Below are 21,062 nucleotides of genomic sequence, written 5' to 3'. Positions count from 1 at the left end.
GAATTATTTTTTCTAAAGCGAGGCAATGGTTGCTTATTTAAAAATACTAAAGCCTGCTTCTCAGCTCTGCCAGCATGCACCCAGCAAGCTTAGCTAGTAACACCTCGCTCCCTAGCAAACCTTCACCGAAGCACACCCTTAGAAAACTCAGGGAAACACTCCAGCATGCATAATTTCTTGTCATATAACCCAATTTTTCCTATTTGAAGCAGCAAATACTGCTTCATCAGTAGGCTGGCATGCCCACAGCTCAACAGCACCCTGTGACCATCACCTAGTGTCACGGTGGTGCTCTGTGGAAGGGAGAACTGTTCTTCCCTTCCCTGGCATTTCACAGTCTGCTTAATGGAGAAAAGCAATGGCTAAACTAATAGCTGGGACGTATGACCTTAATTAGCAGACCTAGTGGAAAATGCCAGTTCTGCACTGTCACTGCCTTGCTTTCAAGGACCCTCTGCCCTCATCAGCAGCACAGAGACATTGGGGCCATTGACGTTCGCTCTGGGAAAAGGAGAGATAATGCAGGGGTGGCTTTAGCAACATGGTATAGAGAGAGAAGGTCTGAGACAAAGGAGTGACCTGCTGTGAATCTCTTTGTGGTGAATGTCTTCCCTCTCCATAGTGATGGGCCCTAGGAGAAACCCATCAAGAACAAAGCTAAGGTCAGCTGGAAAGGATGCAGAGAGCGAGCAGATGGCTGCCTGCCACCTCACCAATGAGCAAAATCATTCACTTCAACTGCCTCATGAAACATTTCCTCACTTCTTCCTCTCTCTCTTGCTGTCTTCTTTCATCCATACAACTGTGTCCATTTAAGTTACAGGACCCATTCAGTAGTGGGGAACAGCTGGGAAAGCAACCAAAGCAAAAAAAAAATCAGACCAGGACCTCCCCCAATGACTCTCAAATCCTAGAGGCAACTGCAAGAAGCAACACTCTGGGAATAACACCCAAAAAAATCTTATTCTATAGAAATATCCCCTGCCCTCAAATAGGTCCAACAGGTCTGCAGTTAAAAACCATTTCAATAGCAAACTTCATCAATACTGGTCACTACTCTCCAGGAAAAGATCTCCTTTTTTCGTGTAAGCCATTTGTCTGCCAATGGAGGAAAATCCCAATGTTTTGGACTTTGTAGAAATAAAGTTTGCAAGCAGCAGCTCTACGAATGTTCACAGGGTGGCCACAAGAAGCTTGACCAAGGATTTGATAGACATCTGGCTTGCAGGATAGATCTGTGTTCACATGGGCATGGTTTCATCAGTCAGGTCCTAGCAATGGCTCAAAATCTTGTGCATCACAAAAACGAAAACCAGAATCACAGCTGCCTGTTGGGATTTACATACTTATTTCCACAGGTCACATTAGGGAAAAAATATCGTGTAGTTTTACAACTAAAAAAAACGTTCTGCTAGTGTTATCACCTCTAAATAATTAAGGCATGTCCAGATCTGGGTTAAGCATGTTTTGAACACCTGTATAAATAAAACAAGTAGATTCCACATAGGCTACATTTTTTCAGGAACATGACCATATCCAGCTCCTCCAGGACCACAGGCAGCCTTGCAATTTCAATCTGATTTCTCCCTCTAATTTCCCATCTATTTTTAAGCTCAAGTTCCTTCAGTATCCATTGCACGTTGGATTAATAATGCTAATCAAACTTCTACAGGTAGGAATAGAATTTATAAATTAATCCTAGGTAAAATAAATACGTCAGCCAATCCTGGTACAAACATTCCTGCCTGATTAAGCTGAATTCCAGGACCATGAGGCATGCATTTCAAAAGGGTAAAGTAGCAGGAAAGATGCTCTCCCAGCACTCCAAACAGCGTATTTGCATCAATGTGACCTCAAATCCACAATGCCTGGGCAGGTGGCAGGATAAGACTCGTAGTTATTATGCCTAAGTACAACTTGCTTTGGTGTTCCTTCACATCTCCTTATCCAGGCAGTGAGCTCCAGGTGCACAGTGCTTGCCAGTGGCAGGGCTGGAGGGTTTGGCTCTGAACCCCCTGGTACAGGAGCTGGGATGACCCAAGTTCACAGTCCCATACCAAGGGGCACAAACTATGCCCGCCAATGCTTCCTGGCTGCTGCAAGATATTTATAAGTAAGTGCCCACAACTCAAGTTGTACTTTCCTGTTTTATGCTAACTACAGGCACCTATAAGAAGCCATCAATAACAGTCTGTGCCATACCCTAAGAACCCTAAAATGTTAAGTGCAGGAACCCTCACAGACAAGACATTACAGCACTTATAGAGGCTGAACTGCTGTAACAAAAGCTATTTATACGCTAACTCAGCAGAGCTGAAGTGCTCATCTGCTAACAAAACTGGCTGGGTGGTTTAAACAGCACCCAGGTCCAGAAGTTTGAGCAGCTCTGCTGCCCCGTATCAGGTGCATCTCTACACTGAGCCAGCTCCCAGAGCAACCAGTAGTAGAGAGAAAATGCATGAAAGCTGCAACTAAGCTTTCCATACATAAGGAATATAAAGGCATCAGTGGTATCTCAACCCATTGTGAACAAGAAATTTCTAACCTTGAAATCATCTCAATTATATCATTTTACTGCAGTGCTAAGGCAAGGCTGCCCAGTTTGCCCATGAGCACAGAAGAGGGCACAGAGCTGTCCATCAGTCAAGGTGAGATCCTTCTCATTCACCCACCTGAGAGCCAGAGAAGCAAAGGCTCCTCTGGCCACAACCCTACCACCCATGTCAGCCCATACCTTCTGTGACACTGGCACCAACCTTCCTCCTTGGCTGTGCCATGGCATAAAGTCTTGATTAGTTGCTATCAATGCCCTAATTTACCATCCTTTACAGAGTGCCTATTATATATCTGATAGGCTTCACTTAAGCAGACACCACTTGTTGGTGTAATAGGTACAGTTTGAAGAGAAATACTAAGTACCTTCCTCATTTAATGAAAACACAGTGGTCCAAATCTCTGCCTTCAATTCCACAGTGAAATTCCCTCTCTTTTACCATGGACACAATATGACTGCCAATTAAAAAGTGAAAGCAGAACTCAGTGCAATACTAAAGCAATTAAACAGGAAAAAAGTCATGAGGTAAGGATGAACACAGTCTACTGGGGAAGAAAAAAGAAATTAGTCCTCTAAAAGCAACAATAAAAAACCTGTATGTACTGGATTTGATTTTAAGAAAATGTTAACAATAATACATATGCTCAGTTAAATTGCCCAGAAGAATTAAAGAGAAAACAGATTAAAAATACTCTTAGAAAGCAATACTATCATTCTGGTTTATGTACTGTCACTGCTACACATTGCTGCACTTCTGAATGCTTCAGAGATCACAAAATGCTCTCCCATCACCAAAATGAAGCCCAGCAAATTGCTAATAACAGTTAAAGCAATACGTGGAAACCCAGTTCTAAAAATGAACAATGTCAGAAACAGCACTCTAGTTTAACAGCCCTAACCAGGCAGCCAAGTGCAGCTCACAGGTTTGTCCTCCCAGCAGACTCCTCTAAAGAGCCAGGGCAAATTGGGAATTACTAATTATGAGTACCCAAGTAGGATGCAGTGACATTTCTTTGTAAGGCTGGAGCATTTTGTGGCTATTACATTGGCTTTTAACCTCTCATCCCATCATACAACTCCTGTGAGTTTTGAGATCCCAGCATAAACCCCATGGAAAAGAGCTGACACTGCAAAATCCCAGCTCTTATCATTAAAGCTAACCAAATCCTGTTCTCCAGCCAATTTAAGACAGAGCTGATGCAGGCCATGAATTATCTCCTTTCCTGGCAGGCAGCATCTCCAGGGAAGGGGGCTCTTCATGCAATCAATGGGATGAGCACCATTGTCTTTAATAGGGATGAGCTGGGGCGTGAAAGCACCACCCCTGCCAAATCCAGGGCACACACGATGGGCAGTCTGCAGGTTTCAGCTCCACAGCAGCCCGACCAGGCAGCTCTGGAGATCAAATCATGATCAGACCTGGCAGCAACCCAGGGCACAGTATCTGCCTTGTATCTTTGACATTTCCGATGCCCTGTGGATGCCTCCAGGAGCAAGCTGAGGATGAGCTGCCAGAGGCATAACAGACAGTACAAACTTCTTCCCCGGGTAGTTCAAACTCTCTGCAACCTTGCTGTTAACTCCCAGAAAACTTAATTTCAACACAGAACTGAAATCCTCTAATGTTACTTCTTCTAAAAGCTTACCTTGTGCTTATGAACAAAAGTAACATTCTAAAGCCAAGGGAATAAAAGCATTACATGATCTGTGCATTAGACAGGTCTTAAAGTGTTCTAATGTCTGGGCAACTGATAAAAAGGGGGATCTGACCCAAAAAAGCTAAAAATTCCTACAAGTTTTAGGAAGCTTTACTAGTAAACTCAGCTATCGATTAGAGTACTGACCCTCTCAAGCTTGCACAAACCTAGAATTTCAGTATCTCCTCCAGGTATCAAGAAGAAACTCCAGTAACTTAACAATACCAAATAATGTTATTTTTAAATGTGCTATTAAATCATTGCTAATAAACTATTGACAGTGAAGCACTTTCAGGTATCCTGTGAACATCTCCAGATTTGCCACTGTGGAAACAAATATTCTTGGACAACAAAGGCAACCGAAGAGCTTCTGGATGCCCAACTAACTGCACAAGCTCATCCCTTAACATAAATATTGTTCTGAGACTCTAACATGCAAAAATTCAATGGGATTTACTTGCTCATCCTCTAAATCTCAGGTTAATTTCATTTTGACCACCTCCACCCTTGGCTTAAAACCCAAGACAGAGTGCTACAACAACCTTCAGATGAACTCACTTTCAACTCACAAGCTGAGAGCGAGGAAACACAGTCCTGCAGGTCATAAGCCTTCCCTCAGCAAACAACACCCAGCAAGATGCAGGTCACCCAATTCAGAGCAATAATTCCCACCTCAGGAGGTCAGAGACACTGCACACAACTCCCAATGGTGGTATGCGGGAACACGCAGCCAACTGCAACAAGCAGGGAGTTATCTCAGGGAAAACATGGTGTTTTGAAAGCAAAACAGGCAACAGCTTCCACTCACAGGCTTTAGTTAAAGCAGCTGCTATTTGATTTTTAAACTCACACCTATATATAGTTACAGTAAGTGAACATGTCTGTTGATATTTGTGTTATGCAAAAGTCACTCTAATTATTAACTACAGCTCTACAGCCTATGGTGCCTTCTCCAAAGAACCTGCAGGAACATCTCTACTACCATTAACAGAAATACCAGTCTTGATCTCAAGGGGACCAGCTCTTTGCTGTCTGGGAGCAGCCAGAGCCCTGCACCCTGCAATGCTGCAGGAAGGAGACACACGTTTGCAGCACAAGGGACTGTCCTGCTCCAGCTCCATCAGTCACTGCCTTCACCTGCACCTGCCACACATGAAAATAAGCACACAAACCCACTGCCACCACCAGTCTTCTGGACTTTAATTAAGCAGAAAGAAACAGGCTAAAACTCTACAGGGAAAAGCTGCCTGCTGGCTTGCTTCTTACACCAAGTTGTTCCTTCAGCATCGGTCTGTCCCCTGCAAATTGCTTTTACATCTTGCTGTACAAAGTGTCTTTTTCTTCTTAGAGAGGCTGGAGGAACATCTCATAGGAATGATGACCGGATTTCACAATATGTGGTTTTGGAGACTGATGTTAAATTTGACACTGTAGCTCCAAAGTATTTGTGACTAACCACTAAATCAGCATGTGTAATGGATTCCTCTGAACATTTATAGCTAGCAGTTCCATTATGCTCTAATCTGGAAAACGTCTAAATGACTCTCCACAAAAATTAGACAGGAATATAAATGTCTTGATAAAAACAAGATTCCAGAGATACTCCACTTAACCACAGTGACTTCTAAAACATTATGCCTAGTGTAATAACATCCATTAGAGTGCAGTCATTTGCTATTTGATTTTTAAACCCATGCTTCAAGACATCAATCAAGAGAGCATCGAGTCTATGTGAAAAGTGAAACAATTAGGAACAAACCTCTAGGACAGTGCTAGGATCTGCAAGGAGTGTGAGTGGCAGCACAGGAGACGAGGAGCACCAAGAGGTTGCCTGGGAGCTGTGGAGGGAAGCTGCCTCTCTCTGCTGCCAAAGGGTAAGCTCAAAGTCATCCTGTGCTCCTGGATGCTCATCCCTGTGCATCATTTGAACGAAAACCCCTCAGTCTGTAGAAGAACAACACACTGTAAGAACTGTCTGCCCTTGTTCAGATTCAGCCTCTTCCTAAAGCTGTGATTTCCAAACTCTGAAGGTCTAGGGATAACACAGCTCCTGAGGGAGACGCACCACATTAGAGATCTTGTCTGCCCTCTCTTATGCAGAAAATTATGCCAGAAGGCGGCCTTTATGCAATCAAAACAACAATAAAAATAATACATACAAGAAGCAAAAGAGAAAAGTGTTACTGATTCATTCCATTTTCCCAGAAAAGCTTGAACTGTGGACAAGTTGAAATTTTCCATTACTTGGGGAAAAAAAAAAAAAAGAAGAAAGCTTTTTAGCTTTTTTTAAAGAGAGAAGGGGAAAAACCACTCAGGTTAGTGTTCAAGTACAGCACAATAAATTTTACCACAAAATCTCTGCTAGGCAGATACCCTGCTCCCAGCTGAAGGAGCAGTGGAGCTTGCAAAAAGGCTATTCATTTAACAGAAAAACTGTGTAGAAAATAAAAGACCATAAGAGAATCCCAATCTTCAAGCAGGGAGAGAACACACAGCTTTTTGACATTCCTTCCAGAAAGTTTTCCTCCAGTCTCCCTGCCTGTGGGGCACCTGTGGAGGGGGAACAGGCAGTGAGGAAGAGGTGGCTGGGATGTGACTGCTGCAGGTGACCCCAAAGAGCTCAACAGCACTCGCAGCCTGGAGTGATCTCAGCTTACTCTGCACCAGCAACACAGGCGTCAGTCTAGACCAGGGACTTAAAATCACTTCACCACTACACCTTCCTGAGTAGTACTGTGCACTCCTACACCACAACCAAGGATCAAAGCCAAGTGATTTCAGCACATCCCAGCCCTGCTACCTGCATTAAAGAGAAGGGTTTTGCTTTTGTCCTTAACAGAAAGGGATGTTTCATCTCTTTCAGCTGCTCAAGCAAAGCTGAAAAGCCAATTTCATTGCAAAATGAAAAGATGTCATCCACATGAGCTAAAAAGCCTGTCTTCTGCTCCTCCCTTCTCCAAATATCCAAGATTGGCTCCCACCACCTATCACACTGCAGATTTTAGGATCACTTACTCTAGCACAGGTCATGCCCTTGGGACACAATGTTACTCTTCAGCTTCCATAAATCCTACTACATAAATCCTAAATCCAAAAGAAAGTACATCTCTCAAGTCCTGTAATAGAGCCCAACACAAACTTCCACAAATAAAAAAAGTGAATGACTTCTGGTAGCCATGAACTGCAATTCCTGCCTTTGTATTGCATCTCAGATGCCTGCTTCTCCTTTCCATAGAAAATTAAGTAAAATTACTCTGCTGTAATCAAAATGATTAGCTGTGCTTTAAAAGATAAAGTCCTAGACAGGCAAGCCAGTTCTAAATGCTCATGTGTCCACTGACTTCTTTCTGCCGAGTATTTGGTAGGAGGAGATGAGGTATTGAGAACACCCCAAAGCTGTTCTCAATAAGGAAATAGGTTCTTGGGAAGCTAAATACATGAAAGTCACAGAAAAGCCTTTTGGTAACACCTGCTGCCAAAAAAGAGCAACTCATTTCACAGACTGTGTTATCTTCTCTTGATGATCAGATTTCAGCTTGAGTGCCCATCATAATGAGATGCCAGACCTCAAGTTTAACCAACCTAACCTCTATTATAAACAACTAAAAGTACTGGGACTCTAACATGTACTGAGACATACAAATATCCTTAAAAAGAGTTTTAATCACAAGAGTAAAGAGACCAGAATATCACTTATCGTGATGGACCATTTTATAAGACATTAAGTATTTTTCCTGCAAGGGAAAAAATTAAATATGGTACTGCACTTTATACCCATACCTCTTCTATGAATACACAGGTTTATTGCAGGAAGCAATTCACCTTCCTGACATCAGATGATACACGAGGAAAAGCAGAAGCAAAAATGTCCTGCTAATTCCAGAAAAATAACATAACATGAGGGGAAAAACAAACCCAACCCTTTAGACAAGAAACAAGAGAGCCTTAGATTCCTTAAAAAAGCCTATAATTGCAATTTCCAAAGTACAGTTAATTTGTAACATTTAATACACAACTTGTCATCAGCCTTAAACCTCAATTTCCAGACTCAGCTGTACCTAGGAGAGCAGCAGGATGGGCTGAGCACATAACCAAATCCTCCAGCACAACTGCTGAGCCTCCGCAGCTGAGCCAGAGAATCTGCTTATATATTTTACAAATAACTGGATCATTCCATAATCTAGGCTCTGAGAAATTTTTATCTCACCATGAGCTCAGTTATTCTTAAGTCCTTTCTGTGTTTTTTTCTAGGCTGCCTGATACACTGACCAATTTTATGAAAAGGATTGGCTGATGGGAGGTCTGGATTCAGGTCAAAGAAAGTTGGCCTTTTTACTGTGCTCTTTCAGATGCTGATGGAAAAGAGATCTAAAACCCCCATTTTCACCTATACCCTCAAACAAAACTGCCCAGGAAAGGCATCTCTTCCTACAGCCTTCTCCTGCAGAGACCTGGCAACACAAGAGTCAGAAACAGCTACTGCTTTTGGTTCTCCAGGTCCCCAACCCAAGCCTGATATACCAGCCAAGACGGACATCACATGGATGCACCAACTTACCCAAGCTGCTTCCCCAGGTCTTTGGGTCCTGTAACAGGGAATCTCAACTTTCACTTGTCTCAGCAAGACACTAGACCCTGCATCCTCTGCTCGTCTTGGTGCACACACAGCTGCAGCACTGACCAATCCCAAGGTATAAGACAACAAGAATTGCAGCAAGGGAAAACTGGCATCCCAAACAACAGCAAAGACACATGGAATCCCAAGTCTGCAGAGCACAAAACTTCACCACTCCAGGGCAACAAAAGGTGCTGACACCATTACTGGTCCCTATTCTGAAAAGCCCTGAGCAATAAATTTAAACACTTTGACTCTATGCTTAAGCAACATATTTAAGTAGTTTTGTTAACACAACAGAGTTCAGGCTTGACAAGACATAGTTTGTGTGCCTCTTAAACCTAGTGATGCACAACCTCCTTCTGATCCCATCTCCAGAAATACCAGCACCATTACATGCCTTCACTTAAATGTCCCAATAAATAAATTTAAAAATATTTATGGCAGATTTTTCAAAAAGCCGTATTGTACCAAACCCCATGCCAAATGCACTTAGCCATGCTCACAAAGATAGTTACTAACACATTTTCATCCTTGCAAGCAACAAAGAGCTCAGTAATTCCAAACACAGGGCAACGCTAACATATTTCCTGTGCAGTATTTTCTGCTGACTGTATTTCTAGCAAAATTGTAATTTCTTCTTGCACATGGTAGCATGTTAACTATGCCACAAAATATTGGGTGGTAAAGCAGCTTGCAGAACTGTTCCCCAGTCAAAACTCACCCCTAGCCACTGCCCTCTTGCTCAGCTGTTCTGCATCAGTGCTAGGAACTGTGAGCTCCAATCTCCAGCAGGTATTATCAGCACTACCTCATAAATCTAACTCAGTGAGGAAGTTGTCTCTATCCATAAAATTCTGAGAGTGCTCATATTCCAACCCAGAACACTACTGATATCCAAAATGCAACTATCAGCATGGAAAGTGAGGCAGTAGAAGGCTGGCTCATCTCAAGATAAGCAGCTGCAGGTGCAACTACTCTTTCATTTGTTTTATGCCTCTTCTCCGGAAATGGGATGAAAAAAGGCTTTCATAACTCTGCTTTGCAAAATCCATTAGTTATGTTTACGGGCTCACATGGGGTCTATCTGAAGAAGGGTTGACTTAAACGGCAATACAGGATAGTTCTGCAAATTAACAGAGTTAAAGAGATACAATGAACTGACTTATGAAGGAAGTCTTGTATGAACTTACTGAAGGTTCTCCTAAGGTCTCTGCTACCACTGTGCGTTCTGATGGTCTAGTCCCCTCCACTCTGAGCAGCTGCAGCCTTGACAGCCACCAGACAAAGCAATAGCTTAAAGCACAGCAATTTCATCCCTACTGACTTTGGTCAGGACACCTGGTGTCAGATACCCAAAGTCTCCTGTTCAAAAGGCAGGTCCTGGCTTTTTTCACTAAACCCTTCTATAATTCAGAGCATCAGGTTCACAAACACACTTTTAGGGCATGATTAGATCTTACTTTAGGACAAATGTACCAGGCTTAGGATCTTCCTAAGTTGTTCCTTTCAAAGAGCAGAGTTGTACACTGCTTCATCCATGAAAAGGGGAGAAAACAAGATCATGCAAGAGCTCTGGCCTAGAAGCACGGAGTGGTGTGACCCCACACCAGCAGCCATGTGGACAGGGAGCTTCCCTCTTCCCTTCCTGGGAAAGGAAGGAAGGCCACAATCCTCCCAGGACACCAGCACATACATGGCAGGCTGGAGTCACCTGTCACTACAGCACATTGGTTTTATACTTGAACACTACAGCTTTCCTAAATTGAAACTGAACACAAATATTTCCAGCACTTCTACCTAGGACTAGTCACATATAGGCAGCAAAGCTACTACATGCAGTCAGCCCAGGAAATCCAACATCCTTTATGCTACGTACAGATGGAAAGATATCCTCATGCAAAGAGCTGAATTACACAAACAAGGCAGTGGCTGAGAGGAGATGACAGACTTGGTGATGAAGACAGGACTCATCCCAGGTGTAATGTCCTGGCTTCTCAAATCCCACTCTCATGTTTATGTACCACTTTTCTTTCATGCAGACCAGAATCAAGCATACAGACCCCAACAGCAGCATGCCACCTGAAAGACAAACAACTGACCCTTATAGTTAGCTTTATTTGAAAGCAAAAATTCTACCCCACATTTTATTGACCTAAAGACTTAAAGTTACTGGAAATCACCAAAGTAAAAAACCCCAAACCTACTGAAGTTTTGGCTAAAGATGTGCACTTAGGAAAAGAGAAAATGGGGCGACCATGCCAACACAAGCTTTTTCTCTTACCAGAGACTGACTTGCAGCACACAAGAATTAAAGGAGTAAAGACTAATTTATGCCGTTTATGTTTTTGCAAGTCACTCAGCTACCATTCAGCAGGCACATTCTGTTGTGTCTGACAATTCCTTCTCCCTTCTCCCACCACTTCTACCACTGTTCTGATTAGACCCAATACCCCACAGAAAAACAAACAGCTCTGTGAAAGGCAGAAGCCACACAGCCATCTTTCTCCCTTTCTATAGTTGGTGGAATTAGTTCCAGGAGGAACAAAAACAAAAACAAAAACTGCTGCTCTTCTGAAAGTGTTGCAGGCACAGAGGCCTCCTCCCACCTCCAGCCCTATTTAATTCCTCCATGGGGAGGAGAACCCCCACAGCACCTTCACCATCAAGATAAGTTAACTGCTAGAAAAAAATGATAAAGTTAGTACCTGGGAGATTTTGCTTAAGCAGGACATAAGCTTATTCCAAATAACTTTCTCTGAACCCACAACAAAAAAAACTTGCAACCTCAGAATGGCTTGGGATTGATCCAGGGACTAACTTTCCCACAGGCAGAAGGAAATGCTCTTCCCTGAAATGCTCTACCCTGAAAATGAACTCTCGAAAGCAGTTTCTCTGGCTCTGACCAAGGAAACATGTTTTGCGTAACAGGGGGGTTAAAATAGTTGCTTTCTGTGAACCCAAAGAAGGCTGGAGAAAATAATCAGTGGCAGAGAGTGTTTTAGTCACTTGATTTGGGTGTCTCCCGAAGGATCTTACAGTTCAAACAGCACTCTGAATGAGCAGATTGCCATTGCTGGGGGCCTTGCAGTGTTTTAACTTAGCCAACAAAATGGAGTTATGGCACAATTGATCTTCCAGCTACATGGACCTCTAAGAGCATCAAAACTTCACAATCCTTTTGATTATGGGAAATTAGGAGCATTTGCTACAAGGATCTCATGAAAGGCATACTCTTCTTCATGCCTTTATGGAGATGTGCAAAATAATTTATGCTGCAAGATTATCTCCCTCATAGCTGCATATATTTAGTTATATTACATCAAAAGTTTGGCTCCTTCAGAGTTGGATAAGCAGCTGAGAAGCAAGAAGTAACATGATTTGAGCCTCACCCCTAATGGATCTTATGATTTATAGGCCTCTAAAGACTAATGATTTTTTTCAAGACTAAAAAAGAGGAGATTTCACTCAAAGCTGTATATAATAGTTTAAATGGATTCTGGTTTTAAAAGCATGAACAGCTGAGAAAGAAGACTAAAGTCGGGGAAGAAGAAAAAAAGCTGGTCCTAATTGCCACTTACTCAGAAACATTATCTTGTTATATGCATATATTCACTATCCACCCAGATATACAGGAGTGGATGGAAAAGGCAACAGCAAATTGAGTGTTTAGACTTTCTACTTCCACAAAGCCCACCACAGTCGATGTTAAACACAGGTCCCACCCAATGAAAACATATTAAAGGAATTCTACATTGGCTGTTTACATCAGTAATATGAACTTAAATGCAAAAGAATAGGTTGCTTTGGCTTCTTAGTCTCACATTAGCAAATGCAATTATCTTTCATTAATTTTACAGTGTTCACAGTAGAAATTAAATCATTTCTTCATGTCTAAGAAAAACTTTACTGTGTTAATTATTCATAAATACCAAAGTCTCCTACTTATTACTCATCACAAATGTGATTAGTTTCAATAACGCCTGAATAATTCGGTGCTACCCTATTAGTCCGAGAACACAGTGTACAATTGCCAGCATCAGCAAGTCAATCACAAACAATAATCCACGCTTGCCAGATGCCAAGGAAAAAGAAGAGGAGGAAGAGGAAGGCAGAAATGGCACTACCCCCCCTCCCCCCACTCCAGTCACCATGCTGCCTCCATCATCCCATAAAAAACGAGCATCCCACATCTCCTCTTCTGGTTGGCTTTGCTTCCATCCAAGATGCTGCAGACTCAGGCACTGTTCAGGCAAGCATTCCATCCCCAAACCGGGAGCAAGGAACCAGGCTCCCGAGGGACAAAGGCAGCAGGTGGAGATGCTCCACCCCTTTGCTTTCCTGCATATTCACATCTGGGCAGGCAGCTATCCAGCAATGGGAATTAACTGATTGAGAAGGGAAAGCAAGATTAATCCTCACAAGTATATAATAAGCCTACAAGGGTAATTTCAAAAATGGATGAGGGCTGCTCGCCCACAGTAATCCCTGCAGAGTGAAACAAAGCCCGGGCACAATTGCTGCAGCAAAGTGGTTAAAAAAGGAATTACCCAGAGCTTTGCAACTTGGCCGCTTGGCTGCTCAACAGGTTGAGCCTTATGGGAGGGGAAGAGATGACTGAAAAGTTACTGCAGGAATAAAATAAGGTGAATATGCTGGAGTTAGAAGTTTCTGTATTCTTTCTTCAGTAATTTAAAAAAAATAAACCTGGCCACATCACCAAAATCTCTTAGATTGCACCCAATCACAGAAACCTATATACATATTATTTTTTTCCATAATAATGTCAAGAAAACCTTTGACACAAGGTTCATTTGATATGGGTTCCATCCAGTCCAGTGGTCCTGCCCTTGGCATGGCACCCAGAGGCATCCTGGACCCTGCTGCACTTCCCAAAGCCACCGTCTTCTCAGAAAGACCCATTCCAACATCCCATTTTCAGCCACATATTAATTATTTTTGCTTTCTAGCAAGTTATGTGAGCTAATTTGGGCCAATGCCACACAGAAATGATGCTTTTATTATTACAGTTGTGGAGAAAGTAAATTAATGCAAAGGATTCCACACAGAGGCCTAATCCATTTAAGGTAAATCAATGCATCGCACATTTAAATTGCTCTGCTTTCCTTCAGAAAAGTACATTGAAGTGATTCATTAGGCACTGAACTGTTCACAGAAACAGACCAATTCTCTTAGGCATGCCAGTGCATCTCTGCTAGTTAAATTTAAAAAGCAGTCAAATCTACTATTAAGTCCTTTTTGCTGACATTTACATCAGCAGAGAACATGATTCCTGACAATTCAGATTAAATAAATGAAGCACAAATTAATCTCAGTTAATATGTCTCAGGACCAACGCTCGACTTGTTAAACTTAAAAATCTGTCTTTTAATAAAAATAACTTACTGGTAATGCCTGACTTCCAAGTGCCTTTGATAACCATTATTAAAGGTTATAAAGTTATCAAGAGGGATCATGAGGTACAAGCTGTTTTTATACAGTTGAACCATTTATTTATAGTTTAACTTAAATATTTATAAATTGCAAAAGAAAAATTAGCAGAAAGGTACCTTTTTAATAAAAAGTGATCATGTCTTAGTACAACAGCACCATGAAACAGTGTTCAAATTCCCACTCTCTTCTTTAGGGAGAACCAATTCAGATAATATATGGAATAAACAATTCAAGGTATAACACCTGTGCCTCATTTCTTTTTCTACTGCAATCACTGGGGTTTATTTCTGCAACAATGAATGCCTTCTCTATACCCACAAAAAATTCTCCAAATTTAAAGTAAAAGGCAGTAGGAAACATATACTTCTAAATAACAAGAAGTCAATTTGCACTTTGTTAAAGACTTAGAGGAGAACTGAAGAGACCTAATACGGAAAATGATTTTTTAATCCCTTTAAGAAGTCCAACACTTTATCTGCAAAACGAGCATTACCAATTTAGAGAGCTTTACAAGTCCTATAATCCAAACCTAAAAATCCCATGAAATTAAGTTTATAACCAAGCCTTTCAAGGTTAGGCCTTGTAATGGGATTAGGTGAAGGAAACACTTCTATTTATGAAAATAATCCCTGCCCTTCCCCTCAAAACCCCTTTTTTACTCTGTAGGCTGGTCCACTACTTCTACTGCTTTGGTCTCACCAGGTGCCATGCAGGAAAATTCAGCTGCTGCAGCTGCACGTTTCTAGGTGGCAAGATAATATTCAGTGCAAATCCCATCCTGCAGCCACCAGGCCAAAACAAGCACGGTCATTAGGAAATTTTGCTGACAAATGAAGTGACTCAGAGTCACTCAGGCCTGGCGGCATCTCTGCAAAAGCTCTGGGTTTTGGCTGGGTTTTCTTTGTGGTTTGGTGGTGGTTTCCTTGGTGTTTTTGTTTTTTGGGTTTTTTTTTTGCTTTATGATTGTTGCCTAATTTTTCCCAGGGAGTTTCAGTGATGTGTATTTCAAGGGCAGGCAGGCACCCTCTTGGTGCTCTGGCCAGAAACCAAGTTACAGCAGGTCACCCCATCTGCTCTCTCACAGCCTCCAGCTCAGCCATGCTGGTTCCCTCTCTCCCTGAGCAATCCCCCAGGCTTCACCCCCAAAGCAGCAGCACTAGGGGACTCTATCCTTGGAAATGGTGTCTGCTCCACCAGGTCCAGAGGTTTTAAATTGTTCACCTCCTGCCACAGCCTCCATTATCCACCCAAAGTCTTGCGACACCATGGGACCCTAAAGCATCTTTTCTGCCTACAAGGGGTTTAGTGCTGATTTATGGGGCTTAACTATTCCCCAAATTCCACCACTACAGGTGAAACACAGAGATCATCCACTTGTGCAGCCATTTATCACCTCTGCAATAGGGAGAGGCACACTAAACAGCTGCTAAGAAGCAAATCCTTCAAATAAATTACTTTTCTCTCCCTAGCAGTGCTACATGACTGTTTTCCCCCTCCACACCAAAGCAGTTTACTGGGAAACTGTTATCAACACCTTTGTAGCTACGTACACACAGCACCATGAGGAAAACTAAGTGTGGGGAAAACTAAACTAACCCCACCTCAGTCAGACCCAGTACTCCAGACCTCAAAGTAGATGACTCCACATTTTCATGAGCATGCGGATTAATCTGTTCAGCCAACAGAGACACGCACAGTAAGCATTTCCAGTTTGCTGAGAAATCTTTTAACACAACTTTTTTTTCAGATTTTTGTAAGACTCAACTTGGAAGGGTTTCACTAACACACAGGGACAAGATAAGAACACCCATGCATATTGCCAGCAGCTTCTGCCCCACATCACCACAACCTGGTGCCAACATCAGGCCTCCCAAAAGCCAGCAGGCACCAACCTGGTCCAACAGGTGAGTACCAGCAGCATGAAGTTTCTTCCAATCTCAGACTTTCTGGCTCCAGAGGCAGTGCTACAAGCTTGTTCAGCTTTCAACAGGGAACATCTCCTTCCTTTAATGCTACCCAGGAGGAACATCAAATACAGCCCAACCTTTAACCACAAACACATCTCTCACCCAACGAGGGGACAAAGCCATGACACCACTTAAGAACGCTGGTACCTGTATTTGCTCCCATGTCTCATTACATTTTCCTGTCTAACCTCAAGGCCTTTTGTTTCTTGCAATGGTGCCACTGGATTTACTGCTACAGACAACTTCGGTAGACACTTCCCATAATAATTAGCCAGAGTTGAGAGAAATCTCAGTACTGTGATGCACAGTTACTTTGGATGCTGCCTCCGTTCAGTGTGCCAAAAGCTTTGAGGCTTCCAGAATCAATCAAGTGACTCAAGTCAGTCACTCATTACTAGGAAAAGGCACATTTCTCCTTTCTCACCACTGGTGCCAAGAAGCTGAGACAATTCCCTCCCTTCTGCCACCACCATCGGCCCATTCCACTGACCTCCCAAGCATCAAATCCAGAGCACTGAAAGCATCAACTTTGCCTATACCTTCCCCCTTCCCTCTCCTGTGATTTCTGGATGCTGCAGCGTTGAGTAGGGCTGATGGAACAGGAAACAAACAGGAACAGGAACATACAGAACATGCACTCCAATGGGATCCAAGGAGAGAAACCCAAAAATCCCTCCCCTCACACCCAGAGAACCATGTTCCTCCAGAGGAAGAAAGAACCAAAGAAGGAGAAGATCTGTTTACCTGCTTAGTACTTATCAAGGAGCACGAGCCACCATTACAAAGGAAAGGAAGTTTTGAGAACCTACATGCTCATAGACAGGAAAGCACCACTGTGTTAAATCCATCTCAGGATTGTGTAAAGCACAACAGCCATCCTGAGCATTTCTACTGCTCCAGTGAAGGAATCTGCACTCCAAACCTGCAATTCCCGGAGAAAGCAGAGGCAGACTACTAATGGATTTAAGAGCAGATACTGCAGGATGACTGCTGCAGGCAGCAAGGTTCTTCATGTGTACACCCTCCAGGCTGATCCCATCAGATCCTACCACAGAGATGCTCTGTACCTGCTGCTGAGCATTGCATGGTCCAAGACAGAATTTTCTCCAGACTAACAAAGACTCAACTTTTAAACAAAACAAAAGGCCCCCAGCAACCAGCCCAGGTAACCAGTAATCTGACAAGTAGACTCGCCATGCCTGAAAAGGCAAACATCTGTGCAAAGTAATCACACACAGGTGCAAGCTAAAAGGTTTGATGGAACATTTGGGTATTTCCAGACAAGGCTACACAGGCCCAGGACAGTAGCTATAGACTGCTATGCAGCTGCCAAGGAGTTCAAATCACTCTTACAACAGGTCTCACTTTTCAATCATCTCAACTATAAATGCAGGAATTCCCACCCTTGTCAAGCCAAGATTCGCTTGAGAAAATTCTTCTCTGTTCCTGATTGAATCCTTCTCCCCGACCTCACAACGCTCCCCAAATGGGCTGTGCACTCCTCCAAGTTGCTTCCCCTTCTCTCAAGATTTGCACACCAGGGCCATGACTTCCTTCCCTTCCCACCAGCACACATGACCCAGGATGGTCAGGCCTTTCCCTAAAAACCTCAGTTCAGGAATGGCCAGGCTGACTCCACTTGGAACTAGCACAGCTTCCCTTCTTAGACACCCTTAACCTACACCTACTGCTGCTCTGAAAGCAGCTTTTATCTGCCCAGAAAGGGCTTAGAATTTCTGTCTGTTACTGGCAGTAAGTAGATGTGCTAATTAACTAGTTGTCAGCTGAACACTGCTAAATTGAGAATGCAAACTAAAATTAAAGACAAGGTATTAAAATGGGCAGAAAGACTTGAAAGGACTATTGTTCATTTAAGAACTTCTCTTCTTGTATTTTTTAAACATTTAGAAGCTGCAGTCCAAATAATTGCTTGTCAAAACATTTTTTTGGAGAATAACTGTAGCTATTCAGCAAGCTGTGTAATTAGGTTATTAAAAGTATAATATCATTTTGAAGGCTTTGAGAGAGTAGACCTCTACCTAACACAAAATCATCACAGCTTCATTTTCCTCCCTCTCTCCGGGCTTCAATCCCAAGTCATATGTCCTAGCGACCTCTCAGAAGTCAGCTGTGACAATGTACATTGTTTGCAGAATGAGGAACCATTGCTCTGAACTCCTCAGCAGGTACATGCACCACTTCCATTCCAACTCAGGAAAGCATGTCTAGTATCCAACAAAGGAAAAAAAAAAATACAAAGCCAAAAGCTGCAGGCAAAATCCCAGTTCTCCAAGCCTGATGTTCCCTTCCCCCTCAGGTACGGGGTTCAGGAAAAGGAGCCTCACATTTTTCTGGAGGGCACAGCTAAGACCAAGCACAGACAGACCTGTCTCTGGGAAAGGAAGGAAATCCCTGACCCACAGCTACAGCTTTGCAGGCCAGGCCCATCTCTGGGGAAAGAGAAACATGTATCACTGGAAGCTGTACAGAGAAACAGAGCACATGTTACACCATTTCCATTTCTGCTGACAAACAACATTATTTATAGGACAGGTAAAATAAACTACATAGCCTGCAAGGCTCAGCAACCTGAAACCGGGAAGCTAATACACCCAGTGGGCAAGGAATTGGTTAGCAAATGGGACGTCACAAAAATTAGACAATTAAAATTTAAAGCAGTAGGGAAGACAAAAGAGCAGGAATCACAGTAGCCAAGTCTGATGAGGAGCTGCTCCTTGGGTACAGGATTATAATGATGCCAAGCATTTTCCTACTAGATGGCAGTGTAGTGTCACACTATATAAAAGGAATTCTAGAAAGAAATTGCTTTGTATTTCAAGTGAATCTGTGCTTAGACTTGACTTCAGATAGCATCATATATAACAGCAGCCTCTTTGTAAAGGGACCTGCCATTAGTCTCACAGTGCAATAGGAGCGATACTCTAATTTCTAATTTCCCACAAAATAAGGGGAAAAGACACTGAAACCCTGAGCAGTTCTGCTACACAGTACAGCTGCATGCACAGCCACAGACAAGCTCCTCAGTCTGTTACAACCGAAGGTAGGCTCTGATCAAAGAGCTCTGGGCGCAGAGGAAGGAGGTCGTCACTGCTCAGGGGGAAAAACCATCTGGGCTTCTGAAAAGCAGGGGCAGCTTTTAGGCAATCCCCTCGCTATGGTCAGTGCGGTTTTGGCAACTTCAAAGGAAGGTCCAGGGATGAAGAGAGAGCAGTGCCACTAAAATTTAAAATGCAAACACAAAATAATCAAGGTTAGGGCTAAAGAACAATGCAAATATTTACAGGTAACTCAGCCATAACGGTAACCTTTACTTTGCAAGGCCGCCATCTGCATAAGTCAAACTTCAGGTACCAAGAAGATACGGTGGCTCACCAACGCTCCCAAAATCAACACTCATTCTTGGCGTACACAGGAGCTGTAGGAGTTCTGTACAGCCAAAGATAGAAAAGCTCTAGTGGAAGCAGCCGAAGCACCCTCTCTCCTGCGAGAGCCGCTCCGGGGGTCTCCGAGCTGCGAGGCTGCCAGGCCTGTTCCTGTGTCACCGGGCTCATCACCCCCGGGCTCTCCCCACCAGCGGTCACAATCGCGACAGCCAGCGGGACATCACTTCCATCACCTCCTGCCGGCGGAGCGGAGCAGGTTTTGCTCGCTCTGCAGACCTCGGGGCACGCAGCACCCACCGCGGTGGCCCCGGACCGGTGCGGCTTCCGGAGGTGTCACCCGCTCCGTGCCGGGATGATCGGGTCACACCGCGCTCCCCGCTCCCTCCTCCTCCCGCCGCCGCAGCATCCCCGCCACCGCTGCGCCCCGCGGGCCATCGCCCGCCCCGCCACCGCCGCAGACCGGGGGTCCACGGGGAGCCCCCTGGGACACGGCCTCACCTGGAGGGCCGCAGCCGCAGCTCCTTCTTGCTGTCCACCACGGAGGGCACGCAGTTGGTGAGCTCGGTCCAGTCAGCGTGCAGCCCGCAGCTCCAGCCGGTGGAGAAGCGGGAAAAGAGCCAGGTCTCCCGCTTGCCGGGCCGGTGGCAGGTGCACTTCTTCTGCCCGGCACGGCACTCGCAGGGCTGCTCCAGCTGAATATTGCGGACCAGGTGCCGCCCGAAGGTGGTGCCGCCCGTCTTCTGGATGTGCAGGAACACGATCAGGTCGTCCCCCTTGATGTTGAAGTCCACCCGCCGCAGCAAGTCGCTGGCGGAGAAATTGAAACGGGGAACGAAACGCGCCGGCGTCTCGTCTTCCGCCCGGTACGGGTCGGCGGCGGCAGCGGGGCTGAGAGCGCGGAGCCGCAAGAGCTGGCACTCGGTGCCCGGGCAGACGTACTGCAGCACGATCACAGCGAAGAGGAAGAGCATCACCAGCGCCAGCAGCACCTTGTGGGACCGGTCCTCCATCGTCGCCGGGAGCGCCGCGCATCGCCGCCGCCGTCGCCGCCACCCCCCCGCTCAGAGCCGCCGCCGCCGCCGCCGCCGCCGCCGCCGCGGGGGCACCCGCGCCGCCGCCATCGCCCGCTGCTGCCCACGGCCCTTCCCGGCAGCCCCCGCGCCCGGCCCCGCCGTGCTCCTCTGCCCGCCCCGCCGCGGCCGCGCCCCCTCCCGGCACCGCCCCCCGCCAGGACCGCCCCGCGCGGCCGCTCCGTACCGGCACTGGCACTGGGACGGCACTGGCACTGGGACAGCACCGGCACAGCACCGGCACTGCCCCGCTCCGCGCGGCCGCTTCACACCGGCACCGGGAATGGGACCGACACCGGTA

General features: G+C 44.7%; 1 protein-coding gene across 1 annotated transcript in view; it reads right to left on the bottom strand.

Annotated features, from left to right (window-relative positions):
- HS6ST2 (heparan sulfate 6-O-sulfotransferase 2) overlaps positions 1 to 20,810 on the bottom strand; it is a 154,316-nt gene extending 133,506 nt beyond the window's left edge. The window contains exon 1 of the mRNA XM_082289260.1: positions 20,190 to 20,810. Coding sequence (XP_082145386.1) covers positions 20,190 to 20,701 — 512 coding nt within the window. The 5' untranslated portion in view covers positions 20,702 to 20,810. The remainder of the gene's footprint in view (positions 1 to 20,189) is intronic.
- Between the last annotated feature and the right edge of the window lie 252 nt (positions 20,811 to 21,062).

This window comes from Coloeus monedula, assembly GCF_965178545.1.
Source record: "Coloeus monedula genome assembly, chromosome: 12".
Lineage (NCBI taxonomy): Eukaryota > Metazoa > Chordata > Aves > Passeriformes > Corvidae > Coloeus > Coloeus monedula.
The sequence above is the reverse complement of the archived record's forward strand: the minus strand, read 5'-3'. Positions and strand labels throughout refer to the sequence as shown.